The sequence below is a fragment of the Eucyclogobius newberryi genome, unplaced genomic scaffold (assembly GCF_026437365.1).
Source record: "Eucyclogobius newberryi isolate DKJ021-1_F unplaced genomic scaffold, fEucNew1.0.hap1 SCAF_18, whole genome shotgun sequence".
Classification (NCBI taxonomy): Eukaryota; Metazoa; Chordata; class Actinopteri; order Gobiiformes; family Gobiidae; genus Eucyclogobius; species Eucyclogobius newberryi.
Window position 1 is genome coordinate 17,748,663 of NW_027315812.1, and position 14,041 is coordinate 17,762,703.

The 14,041-nt window shown below is 42.5% G+C and overlaps 1 protein-coding gene across 1 annotated transcript in view; it reads left to right on the top strand.

The window, feature by feature from the left end:
• slco5a1 (solute carrier organic anion transporter family member 5A1) overlaps window positions 1-14,041 on the top strand; it is a 34,177-nt gene that overhangs the window by 14,081 nt on the left and 6,055 nt on the right. Inside the window, exons 2-5 of the mRNA XM_072450760.1 lie at window positions 4,150-4,282; window positions 5,599-5,816; window positions 9,341-9,505; window positions 12,869-13,067. Of these exons, the coding sequence (XP_072306861.1) occupies window positions 4,150-4,282; window positions 5,599-5,816; window positions 9,341-9,505; window positions 12,869-13,067 (715 nt within the window). The remainder of the gene's footprint in view (window positions 1-4,149; window positions 4,283-5,598; window positions 5,817-9,340; window positions 9,506-12,868; window positions 13,068-14,041) is intronic.

The following is a 14,041-nucleotide window of genomic DNA, read 5'->3' on the forward strand; positions in this document are numbered from 1 at the left end:
TTAATTAAAAATTATCAATCCAACTGATTTTCTAAACTAATAAAATCACAAACAAAAGAGAAGAGTGCAAAGAAAAAATCCTTTCAGTCATATGCGCAGCTAAACAAAACTGTTTTTAGCTTAGATTTGAACATTGTCAGAGTAGAAGCCTGTCTCACATCTTCAGGAAGACTGTTCCAGATTTTAGCTGCATAAAACTGAAACGCAGATTCCCCATGTTTAGTCCTCACTATGGGCACCAGCAGGAGGCCGGTCCATGTTTTGTCCTGACTCTGGGCACCAGCAGAAGACCGGTCCCTGAGGTCCTCAGAGTCCGAGATGGTTCATATGGCACTAACATGTCTGAGATGTACTTTGGTGCTAGGCCATGGAGAGACTTATACACAAGCAGAGCTGCTTTAAAGTCTATTCTCTGAGCCACAGGAGCCAGAGCAGAGACCTGAGAACAGGACTAATGTGATCATACTTCCTGGTTCTAGTCAGGACCTGAGCAGCAGCGTTCTGGATGAACTGCAGCTGTTTTACAGCTCGTTTGGAGAGGCCAGTGAGCAGGCCGTTACAGTAGTCTAATCTACTGGAGACAAACGCATGGATAAGTCTCTCTAAATCTGGTTTTGACACTATATTTTTGATTTTGGCAATGTTTTTTAGATGGTAAAAAGCTGCTGATGTTATTGATTTGACGTGGCTATTAAAGTTCAAGTCTGAGTCCATTATTACCCCCAGATTTCTAATTTGGTTTGTAGGTTTTAGGGCGAGACTCTGGAGGTGACCGCTAACACTTTCTCTTTGTTTCTGTGGGCCAAAAACGATTATTTCAGTCTTGTCTGAGTTCAGCTGGAGAAAGTTGTTTTGCATCCACAAACTGATCTGTTGGATGCAGTGGCAGAGTGAATCCACTGGTCCATATTCACCTGCCGACAGTGAAACATAGATCTGAGTGTCGTCTGCATAATTGTGATAGGACACATTTTCACTGCGTATCAACTGACCTAACGACAGCATGTAGAGGTTGAACAGAAGGGGACCCAGGACTGACCCTTGGGGCACTCCACAGGTCAGGGTCATGTGGTCTGAGACACAGCTACCAATTTCAACAAAGTACTTCCTGTCTTCCAGATAGGACCTTAACCAGTTTAGGTGCCAGTGATGCCCACCCAGTCCTCTAGTCTCTGTAAGAGGATCCCATGATCGACAGTGTCAAACGCAGCACTCAGATCTAACAGAATTAAGACTGAGGCTTTGCCCGTGTCAGTGTTCAGGCGGATGTCATTTGTCACCTTGACAAGAGCAGTCTCAGTGCTGTGATGAGGTCTAAAACCTGACTGAAAAACATCAAATGAGTTGTTTATTAAGAGGAAATCTGTGAGCTGTTGGTAAACAACCTTTTCAAGGACTTTGCCCCAAAATGGCAGATTAGAGATGGGCCGGTAATGACTCAGTACTGCGGCATCAAGACTGCTCTTCTTTAGGACAGGCTTTATGACCGCAGTTTTCAAAGACATTGGGAATGTTCCAGATTGAAGCGACATGTTAACTATGTGAGTGAATGGTGCTAACAAACTGTTCAGCACAGACTTTAGAAATCTGGTGGGTACCACATCGAGGCAGCATGTAGATGAACTCAGACTGGTGATGATCTCATGGACAGTTTTGTCAGTTACTGGTGCAAAGTGAGTTAGCTCTAAGTGTCTTGGTGGTTTTAGGGTAATTTTTTGCATTGTGGGATTTATAGCTTTTTTAATGCCCTGAACTTTGTCGTTGAAGAATAATGCAAACTCATTACACTTGGATGTGGAAATGAGTTCTAACAGCAGCTGAGCTGGAGGGTTTGTTAATCTGTTTACTTTGGCAAACAGGACACGCGAGTTGTTACTGCAGCTTCCAATTATTTCAGAAAAATATCTTTCCCTAGTTCTACATAAGATTAGGTTGTACATGTTCAGCTTCTCTTTGTAAATCTCTTTTTGAACCTGGAGCTTTGACGTTCGGCCCTGCGGCACTCCCTTTTCTGTGCCCTGACCGAATCATCATTTCTCCACGGCGCCTTCTGCTTATTTTTAACCATTTTAGCCTTTATAGGGGCGATGGTGTCCAGAACATTCAAAACACTAGATGTAACAGAGTTCAACAAATCATTTACATTAGAACATGAGACATTTTCAAAGTTTATCATTTCCATAAACAGTGCACCTGTGCCATCACTTATGTGTCTCCTCTGAACAACTGCAGGACCAACCGGAGGTTTGGGAGAAACAGACAGGTCAAAGAAGACACAGAAATGATCAGACAGAGCAACATCGATCACATTAACGTTTGAAATATTTACCCCCTTTATAATTATGAGATCTAGCGTGTGTCCTTTGCTGTGGGTGGGGCCTCTCACATGCTGAGTAAGACTGAAGGTTTCAAGGACAGCATCAAGCTCTTTAGCGTTTCTGTCACAAATATTATCAACATGCACATTGAAATCACCTGTAATGACCAAACCATCAAAGTCTGTGCATACGACTGAAAGCATCTCAGTAAAATCATCAATAAAACTTTGGCTGTGCTGGGGAGGCTTGTATAAAACAATGAAGAGAATGAATGGAGACTGTTTTAGCTCCATTTTAAAGGATACATACTCAAATGATGAAAACACCCCAAAAGACAACCTGCGGGTAATTATTTCATCTCTAAAGACAGCACAGACTCCACCCCCTTTTTTGTTTTCTCGTGTTTCAGATTCAAACTTAAAGTTGGGTGGAGCAGATTCTATCAGAACTACATTTCCTGTGTTTTTGTCAAGCCATGTTTCAGTTAAAAACATAAAATCAAGATCAAGCCATTTTATATTGCTTACAACGAACAAAATGTCAAATCATCATACAGTATGTCATAGTTTAATACTAGAAAATAAACACAACTATGAAATGACCATGAAAAGACCATTTAATGTAATTTGTGGACACAGACATTTGTTATTTTTTGAAGAACCTGACTGGCTTCTTCATTTCTGCTCTGCCCAAAAGCAGTGCAGTGGTTGTGGATTGATGGGCTCCGGCAGCGCGTGTTATGTAACGAGACAGAGAGGTGCCCTGGCGGCTGATGGAGCTGAGATGAGACACTTGGACTTGGACACGGCACACCTGCTGCCTCAAAGTAGCTCCGGTGCCAGCGTGAATCCAGCAATGTGAAATTTGAGAGACATAAATAAAGAAACTAGGATCTAGATAACTGCGTGTGAGAGGGCCACTGTGTGTTTCATTAGGTTCCTGTAGAAATGAGAAAATAACTGCAGTGAAGTGGGAGAGAGAATTAATTTAGTCAAACGTTTTATGAGATTTCCATGCAGGCAGCCTTCATTAAAAGATTATGCCGGCCATGCACATGGATACACACTAACGCCTTTCTGCCCGCAGCAATGTTCCAGGTGTAATTATAGAAAGTTTGCCCTCTGATTACCGCTGCTAAATGGCTTTGACTTGCGTCTCGACTTCATGTCCGCGGGAGTTTTTTCCACTTGTCCAACTGGGGTTATCTAACTTTAATGAGTTTTTCCCTTCCTGTGGCACCGTGCGACGGACTATGATTGGCTCACCTCGGAGCCGCTGGAGTTGGCCGGACCAGGAAAGAGGAGAATGACTTTCCAATTCCGTGTCCGACCTCCCGAGCTTCAGGGGCCGTTGTTGCTGAGGTCTCCGAGGAGCCGGCGCTGACCTCAGGGCGGAGGCGGTGCAGGTTGACTGGCCGGACGACGCACCAGGGGAATGAGCAGATGTGATTTAAACATTCAGACAGAACAGTGTCATTCTCAGAATTAATGAGCCTGTGCAAAAGGTGACGGAGGTCCTTTGCCAGCCATTCTAAAGTGGTGCTCCAAGTTTTCAAGTTTTCAAAGAAGTTGAGAAATTAGGCTTAAGAAGTATTCAGAAAGTGCAGTTCTTAGCCAAGGCAATAAACAACTTTATCTAGGAATGGTAAATATTGGCTGCACAGACCATATATCTATCATTATTGGGTGTATTTGTCTTGGTTTGAACCCACAGCAGTCCAACTGTTGAAACAATCCTTGAGACATATATTTATCATTTTCTTTTTTCATTTTTCATGTTCTGCACCTGCATTTTTACCATTCCAACATCCCTGTTTCTCTGTCTTCTGCAGCTATCATGTATGTGATGGGGGCCCTTGGACCTGCTGCGGGGTACTTGCTGGGAGGCGTGCTCATTGGCTTCTACGTCGACCCCAAGACCGTAGTCAACATCGACCAGAACGATCCGCGCTTTGTAGGGAACTGGTAAATACAACGTTCATATCAGTCTAGTTACAGATACTAACTGGTAAACCCTGGACCCCCTTCAGTTTGGCTACTGGAGGGGGTCATGGGGGCGGAGGATGCTATCATCTATAATCTATATGCTCCACTGGATCTAAGATTATCTGGAGACACAGGGCTGGTTTATTGCCATTCAGCCCTCTTTACTAAAAGAAAAGCTCAGTGTCTTAGGGCTGTATTCACCTCTCAGATAGCAGAGTTTCTGAGATGACCACAGTTTGTTAGGATGGGAAACTCTGTCTGATACTGCACTGAGCAGCACACGGTTCTAGCACCACACTATACACTGCTGACTTCTAATACATGATAGGGCTATTGTGGCGTGTATAAGGAATATAAGGAGGGTGAATACACCAACCATCAACACCTTCAGCCTTTGGTGTAGCAACTGTCTCATGCTAAACATGAAGGAGATGGTTTTGACTTCAGAAGAACAAAGTCAACCTTTCAGCCGGCCGGCATACACTGAGGACCTACAAATGTGTGGAAGTTCTCCTGGAGGACACATTGGACTGGACCTCAAACACAGATGCCCTTTATAAGAGAGGGCTGAGGGCATTTGATGTTTTTGAGGAGCTAATCTGATGTTCTAAGTCTTCTATATTCTATAAGTCATGACCAGTTTCCTCTTTAATGGGGCAGTGTGTTGGAGAAGTTGCCTGGTCACCAAGAACAGCAAGAGGCTGCAAATGCTGGTAAAGAAGGTCAGCCGTATGTGGCACTGGACACGCTCAGTGCGGTGGTGGATGTGCACACCCGTCACACTTAAGATTCAAGTCTTTATATAGTAGACAGACTTTGCATGTTGAACTTGAGCTTTATTTATTGACTATTGTAAATATGCTGTGCCAGATTTTTACTGTCTTAAAAATGGGAAAAACAAAACGAGTTAATTTAAAACTCACTTTTCACAACTGGATGAGTAAATGAGTATTGGTAAAGCACAGCACAGTTTGTGCTTCGTGGAGAATAAAACATTCCATGATTAGATGCAGACACATCTCATTTTCACCCGAACAGCTGCTTTCATAATACATCTGTATTGGGGCATATAGATAGATTTAACTTTATTACATGAAAGATATTGTGTAAATCCCCTTTAATTGGGTGAAATGACACAGTCACTATTAGTTACTGTAGATCTTTTTTCCTATTATGTGTGTGTTTTATATTGAAGGTCTGTTTGTTTTATTGTGTGATCAAATGTTTGATTGAGCCACAAGGACTCCTGAATTCCCATTTTTGGGGGATTAATAGTATTTATTTATCTCTCTCAGGTGGAGTGGGTTTCTGCTTTGTGCTGTCGCCATGCTCCTGGTTATATTCCCCATGTTTGCCTTTCCCAAAAAGCTGCCTCCACGTCACAAGAAGAGAAAAAAGAAAAAGATGAGCTCGCCCGGAGACGTGTCGAGCGACGATGAAGTGATGAAGGAGAAATCCAGCACCAAAAGCCAGAAGGTTTCCTCCTCTATGGGCTTTGGCAAAGACATCAAAGGTGAAAGGAAGATTACATCACTTCTTACCATGTTTTTTCCTCCTTTGGTCTTGAGGTGTTGCACAAACGGCAAACTATTGATGAACAAATGGCCCACAATTTAATCAATGCCAGAATTAGTCATCTTATCTTATGGGAAAGGCTCCAGTGAGAAGTCTTGTACAGATAATATTGATTAAGGTTGGAGGATGGTTGTCTAATGAAGCAGCTAATTCACAGCCAACCTTTCTGTGTTTGAACACTTTTAAATGTCCAATCGAATGTACAAAATGAAGGTCTCTGGTGGCATGAGTTGTATAAAGGAAGAATACTTTTAAGTCATTCACGTTGTCCTATACGTTATAACTAAAGATTACTGACATTTACAAGCAAAATAAAAACAAAATACATGTACCTCTTTTTTAATATGTCAATAGTTTGTGTTTGTGGAGTTGATGGGTCTAAATCCTTTTATTGCTTTTCCGAAAATACATGTTTAGCAAAATACATGATACATTAGTAAGATAAAATGTATAAATCCAACAGGAGTGAAAACCCATGGCTTGATTTAAATATGCTATGATGCAAATATGCAACAATAATCAAACACAAATTGTTGTCTAGAGGAAAAATGATCAGTAAACATCCTAAAACGGCCCCGTCCCTTCTCTTCTGTATAATCCCAGACCCCTGAATGTAAGTGTCAGCTCCATGATGTTTTTCTCCTTTTCCATTCTAAACCGGATTCACCAGGTCTATCCCGGTTTTCCCTGGGAGAACCCCTCTCTAGTTATATTCCATTGTGCTCCAGTATTTCCCAGTCCCCTCTCTGCTCTCGGCCTCCACAGTCAGACGGCTCGTTCTTCTTCTCCTCCGTCTCTCTCTAAATTAGCTCTCGGGGGAACGCAGTCACGTTTCCACACACTGAGGACGGCAGAAGACAGACTGCAGCCCGGCTAAACACAGTGCCTTTATCATGCCGAGATAACCGCAGTGAATCCTAGTATGTGTTTAGCGTAAGCACCAAGCTAATTATCTCATGCTAACAGACAGTAAAGTATATCGGGTGTCTGCTCTCGGACGAGCGCGCTGTTTCCCTTGTCCCAGCAGGTTATATTGTGCACACTGTGACCATTTCTGCAAGCCAAAGCACTCCACTTTTTCAGATCTGTAATGTATTTCCTCCCTCCTTGTCCTTCTGTGGAGATGTGTTTGTGTCCATAGCACCAATTCAGCATTTTCTGTGAAAGATCGGCTGTATTTAAGTGATGCTTTTTGCCCTTTAGATCATAAACAAGCGCTGAAAAATGCAATTATGGCCTTTTCCAAACTGTGGTGGACTGAAAACAATAATCAGCATTTTGTGGCCACAGGGGAGTGAGAAAATAATGAAGTGCAGCCTTGTGTTGTACAGTAAGGCGGCAGGAGATTGATTAATTGACGAGCTCATAGACAAGGATGGGGCTTAAAACTCTGCAAATTCTATTATGTGTTGTATTTTTATCTCCTCCAGAAGGATTATACTTGTTTAGATTGAAACTAGCCTCTATAGAAAGGAAACTGTGCTGTTTTAGGTCGGCTTACTCTGTCACTTATTAAATTCACATCTTAAATTCAAATATAATAACGTTTAATGCCTCAAACAAATGTCCAAAAAAGTGCAGCTTGTTGACTGGGTGATTTAGGTTTCACAGGCGCTGATAGAAACCCACCATCTGTGCCCTTCCAGTCCCTGATGACCCCCAACTCCACAGAAATGAAGTATTTAGTGTCGCCGTTCCTCTAACTTTGATCCGCTGATATGCCGACAGATGCCACATTTATTCTTCCTCGACAAAATTAGCCAAATTAGCACCAAGATAGTGCTTTTGGACAGGAGACACACAATAAAAGGATGGTTAGTTTCTCTCATAAGTGATAAAACCCCACTTTGTCCATACTTGACATCTATAAAGTGCTAGAAAATTCATTAAAATAGAGATTTTTGCACAGGGGTGGGTAAGCTCCAGACAAATATTTTAAGACTTTTGGCAGAATGTCTATGGCAGACCACACACACATTCAGAGGAACACACTACAGCTTTGTTTAGAAGTCAATGTTTTCAAGATAAATTCAAAAAGCTGATTATAAAGTTGGAGCCTGGAAGGCGCAGATAAACGCCTTCTTTTGGCTGCTGGCCATTATGCCTGTCCTCAGATAGTGCAGTCATGGGTAGATAAGGTGGTGTCTTATGATAAAAACAGACTCATTTCTTCTGCCCAGCGAGATGCATAACATCATGAATTCTCCGGTAGTTTCTCACCTTTTGCCAGTTGTACTATTACTATGCGCACTACTACTTGTATTTAACATAACGAGACTGCAGGGTGGGAGCTCCCATAGGAAAGCACAGATCCCATTCTGTCACACGGCCCGCACTCAGCCTCGTGCAAAACATGACCTTGGGGAAGGATTTTTCAGCACGCTTCTGTTAAGTAAATTCCGTGTGAAACTTTTTGTTTGTAAGTCACTACCACAGTTCAGGACATTCATTTGCAGACTAAAAACAACTCCCCAAATTCTGAAAGTAAAGGACAAAGAGACAAAACATGGATAAATAGCAAGAAAGAAACTCGAACAAAGTCATGAATCTCCACTACTTCATCAATTCTGCAGAATATTTACTTTTTCCTTCGCTTTACTTTCATGAAGATGTTCCATGTGCACATCGGATCAATAATGTGTGAAGAAAAAGCCTGGACATCACTTAGCATAGCGTTGCCTGCAGCCCTAAACGTCCGTATAAGCTGCTGCGACCCCTGCCCCGTCTGTAGATGTTCTTTTAAAAGCAGCGTGGAGGGACTAATCTAATCTTTAGGTTGACTCTCCATTTAGCCCCCCAGAAGTAGCAGTGAAGAGCAGACCCCCCCTCTCTGCCTGGTAACACTTATATACAGAGGGTGGTATAGACCGTGACCTTAAGCCTGCCCTTGATACTGAACCAGGATCGGATTTGCAGCTCTCGCTTTATTTCTGTACTCGTCGCATTCAGGCGTAAACACAGACGCCTAAGCCACTTCCTGATAGACCTGTCGTATAATTAGACCGCATTGTGCTGTGTCGTTAATAAGAGACAGTCGTCAGAGGATTCATATCGATAGGGTTCTTGTTTGTTGTCTGCGCCTGAAGCCGTGCGTGAAACGAGGACAGTAATGTGTCCACCATCCGCCGCTTCTTCAAATGTGTGTCTGTTTTGAAAGGCATTTAGGAATCCCGTTCACTTTATTACAGTAGTATAAACGTGGGTAAAGCTTAATGCAGGATTAATGAGATACTGTAAATGTTCTTAATTGTAGCTTTAACCGTTGGCATATCGACTCTTTTGAAAGTGCAAGCGAGACTCAAACGAAAAGTGGGTGTAATACAGTGTTTTTTGAATAGATACAGGTGGACGGACAGGAAGAAGATGCTAAATGGATTCAAAGCTGCATTTCAGTCAGGTCAATCAAATGTAATACTAATGTTTTTTAAAAGTACGGTTTTGTTTTTATATTTTTGTGTCCAGACCTCCCAAAAGCAGCTCTGAAAATCCTGGGCAACATGACGTTCCTCTTCGTCAGCCTGTCCTACACGGCCGAGTGCGCCATCGTCACCGCCTTCATCACCTTCATCCCAAAGTTCATAGAGTCACAGTTTGGCATCCCGGCCTCTAACGCCAGCATATACACAGGTAAGACGCATTAGAACGCACACAGTCATTCTCTCTTGAACTGATTATGTATTATTTTACCTTTTATTCAGATATACATCCGGTTGGTATCCCGATTATTACTTGAGTCATTTAAGATCTGTCCCGCTCTCACCTCGTTCTCTCACCTCCTCATGTGAGTCTGGATGTTTTGAATCGTGTGCTATGAGTCAGAGTACGTCTCGTTCTGTAATAAGCCACCGTTTCATCCGCCCGCTGCAACTCGGCGGTCTCCTACATATAGTCATCATGAGCACCACATACTGTATGGACGGCCTGTAATCCCAGCGTCTGAGCCACTGGTTTTAATACTAATATGCCATCAGGATTAATGCAGCGAGGAGTGATTGAGAACTCAATTATGGCCTTGGAGGGCAGACGTGGCTCCCGTGTTTCTCTGTGGCCCGTGTCTTCTGCCGGCCGGCATATGGTCATCCCACATAAACACGCAAAGCACAGTAGCATTGCCTCATCTCATCTGCTGTTGCCAGGATACAGGGGTAAGGGCAAACGGGTGGTGCAGTTACCATGGCGACTGGGCGATGCCAAGCTGCTGGGAGGAGGTGATGGAGGAGAAGGAGGCGGTGGGGGTCTGTTGTTGTTGCTGGGTACACAGTGCCTCTGCGTGAAGGACAGATGGGCCGACCCACTGTGACATGTGAAGGACCAAGAGGACTGAGTGGACCACACGTAATGTCCATGTGCTTTTGGTCAGGGCTGTTCGTTTTGTTGTGGCTGCATTAGCAAGGTTTAAAAGGAATAATATAATAGTGTTTGATTAGGTTTTAGTCAGCATTATTCATATCTTAGTGAAACAAGGGGAAGTTTTAAAAAGTGCAATGGACACAATGTACACTGTGGTTCATGGAAGCAGGAGGAAGGTCATTCTTTTAAAGGTTTGAGCCCCACTCATCATCGCAATGTCAAAGTGTGAATAGTGAACTGCAAAAAGATAGACAGAATTGTTTACAGTAACATTAAGCACACAGCAAATGTTTGAAATGAGTTTTAGCCATAGTCACTAATGAGTAAAACATCTGAACTCTGGATCTCTTTTTCCGCTCCATCTGATCAGTGGTGGGATTTTCTGTTCTACATGCTCATTAGTCGTGGCAGCAGAAATAGCTTTAACATCTCTCCACCTCCCTGTGCATCCCCGCGCTGCTGCTGCAGTGGCCGCTGCACACAGGCCTCTGTGTGGTGCCTCATACTTCTTATCTGAGCAATGCCCACTTCCCATCATTATTTTTATACTTCCTCATGCTTTGCAGACTGAAGCTGTAATGTCTACAGTTACTTTCACAACAGTGTGCGATGCTTTTGCATATGCCATTGAATCCAAACATTATGGACCACTAATTAAAGGTAACATCCTTGATATTATTTACAATGTAGTTACTTATTAATGCTCTTTGGCCTGTGTCCAAGGATTCAGCCATTAACTATTTTCTTCCCATTAATACTCTTAATTGTTGTTAATTGGTTTTAGATGTTTTATACATACACTATAATATTAATAAGGCAACACAAGTTTATTTGTGGAGCACAATTTAAACACAAGTGCTTTACACAACAGGAAGAATGCACTAAAATCACAAAGACATGACAGAAATCATAAAATAGAACTGAACTTTTGCTTTTGGCAATGTTTTTTCAATAGTCAAAAGCTGCTGATGTTATTGATTTGACGTGGCTGTTAAAGTTCAAGTCTATTATTACCCCCAGATTTCTAACTTGATTTGTAGGTTTTAGAGACTCTGGACTCTTTGTTTCTGTGGCCAAAGATGATGATTTCAGTCTTGAGAAAGACTGGAGAAAGTTGTTTTGCATCCACATCCACAAACTGATCTGTTGGATGCAGTGACAAAGTGAATCCACTGGTCCATATTCACCTGCCGTCAGTGAAACATAGATCTGACTCGTCTGCATGAGACGTCTTGATGTGAAACAGGTTCCTATGTTTAGAAACATTGTTCAATGGCAATAAATCTTTTTCTGATTCAGATTTTCACTGCGAATCAACTGACCTAACGACAGCATGTAGAGGTTGAACAGAAGGGGTCCCAGGACTGACCCTTGGGGCACCCCACAGGTCAGGGGCATGTGGTCTGAGACACAGCTACCAATTTAAACAAAGTACTTCCTGTCTTCCAGATAGGACCTTAACCAGTTTAGGGCAGTGCCAGTGATGCCCACCCAGTCCTCTAGTCTCTGTAAGAGGGTCCCATGATCGACTGTGTCAAAAACTCAGATCTAACAGAATTAAGACAGTGTCAGTGTTCAGGCGGATGTCATTTGTCACCTTGACAACAGCAGTCTACTTCAAAAGGGGTGGTTTATTAAGAGGAAGTCAGCGAGCTGTAAACCACCATGTCAAGGACTTGAAAATGACAGAGCATTAATAAGTGTTATATTAACATCTAATCTATGGACAACTGATAGCTGAATAGCCACTAACATACCAATTACCACTGAGTGATTTATATCAGAATCAGAAAAAGGTTTAGTACCATTGTTAGTGAACAAAATTCACAAATTAAGGACTTGTTTCAGCATTAAGGTGCAACATACAACAATGAATGATAATGATAGTAGTAGTAATGTAAAAAAAATATATATATAGTCCTTATAGTATCAATATATTTGAAATAAAAGGATGATATTTTGTGGTGTACTTTTATAACTGGCATACATTTATTCATTTTGATGAATTCAATAATGCATATTTTGATTTGTAAATCACAGCTTGATATAAATTACAATCACAGACATTGTACTGAGCAGATCTCTTGAATCGCAGTACATGATATCACATTCACACTATGTCTATGTGAAGCCATTAACGGAGCAAAATGTGGCTTATGCTGCTTTGGTATAATAATATGTGCTTTAGCTGACAAATAATCCCTGAGAGAGCAAAGGTTTAGTACATACTGTATCCGTCACTTCTGATAGATCATTTTACAGCTGTTGGACTTCCCCTACTGTAGCCGTGGTTTAGACACGCTCCCAGGACTGAAGAAGACGAGCAGGACTCTCTGAGCTGAGCCGTGATGACACTTAGCGGCCTGACCGTCCTGCCAACAGCCGGTGGACATTAAGCCTGCTGGACACGGGGCACGTGACTTGTAGTGGCACAGGCTGGGATTACTCACACTGCTTCGGCCCGCAGCGCTGCCCGAATATATTGGCAATCAAGTTATTTCTGTTCGTGTACAATTTTGCCTTTTCCTATCTTAGCAGGCAGTCACGAGACAAAGTGTGAAGCCTCGTGACTGTTTCGCGTTCATCACACTTAAAAAAATACATTGTTGACATCCTTTCACATGTTCCTCCTCCTTGCAGGTCTCATTATTGTACCCAGCGCCGGAGTGGGTATAGTTCTTGGGGGATACATCATAAAGAAGCTGAAGTTGGGAGCGCGAGAGTCGGCGAAGTTAGCCATGATCTGCAGCGGCGTGTCTCTGCTCTGCTTTTCCACTCTCTTCATTGTGGGCTGTGATAGCATCAACTTGGGCGGCATCAACATCCCCTACACCACTGGGTAAGGACACAGGTGCTGAACTACTGTGCCAAATTCTTCTTCCTGTCACTGTCGGGACATCACTGAGCTCCCCCAACTATCATTTATTTTAAAAGATAAGCTTGAGTCTTGAATTTAATGGCAATATCTCAGTTAGGATGGGCCTGGACACCACAAACATCAAGTAAATTCAATACAAATGCAGCAGAAATCATTATAAAAACTGTTGAAAATGAATACAGAGCCTGGTTTGCCAAGATTCCAACCTTTTAAACTCTCTTTTAACTCTTTTTCGTTTAATGTAACTATTTTGAAACATCATTGGTTATAAGAATTGTTCCAAATTGAACGTTTCGCCTCCGAATCGTCTACGTTTTCATGTGAATGTGAAGTGATGAGTGCCACAGGGGGGTACGTGTCCGCGCTGGTGTCACGGCTCCGTCCTCTTCATGTGTTGTGTCATTGTGATGGAGCGTGACTGATTAATTAGCAGCCCTCGCATCTGCTCCTGGTGCTGGTGATTCACTCTCCCACCTCTATTTCTGAAGGCTCGACACCACTGCAGCAGTCGAGTTAACAGTTTGTCACACACAAACACGAGGTGCACGCCCGGCATCTTCGACACGTGCTCGTAACAACACCTATAGACACGCTAACGACTGGAGTACGGGCCGCGACCTTGGAGTCTTCTGACACGTTTAACATTGCACCTGCTGTACACATTGTTCTAAGTTTGGGAGTAAGAATAGAACACTAGTGGGAAGTGTAATTCTATCCTAAAGAATCTTGAATGAGATGCATCCAATACAGTGCCATTGTGGTTATGATAGCAAGGATTTATTGATCGTTTTGCTTATCATTTGTGCATGTTCTATGTGAAAGTTGATTACTTAAAAAAAAACAAAAAAACATAACGAACAATAAAGATACGTCTGTTTCTGATTTGGAGCCCAATTTGAAAAAGCCAAAGTTACTATTACGACATTTTTTAGCAG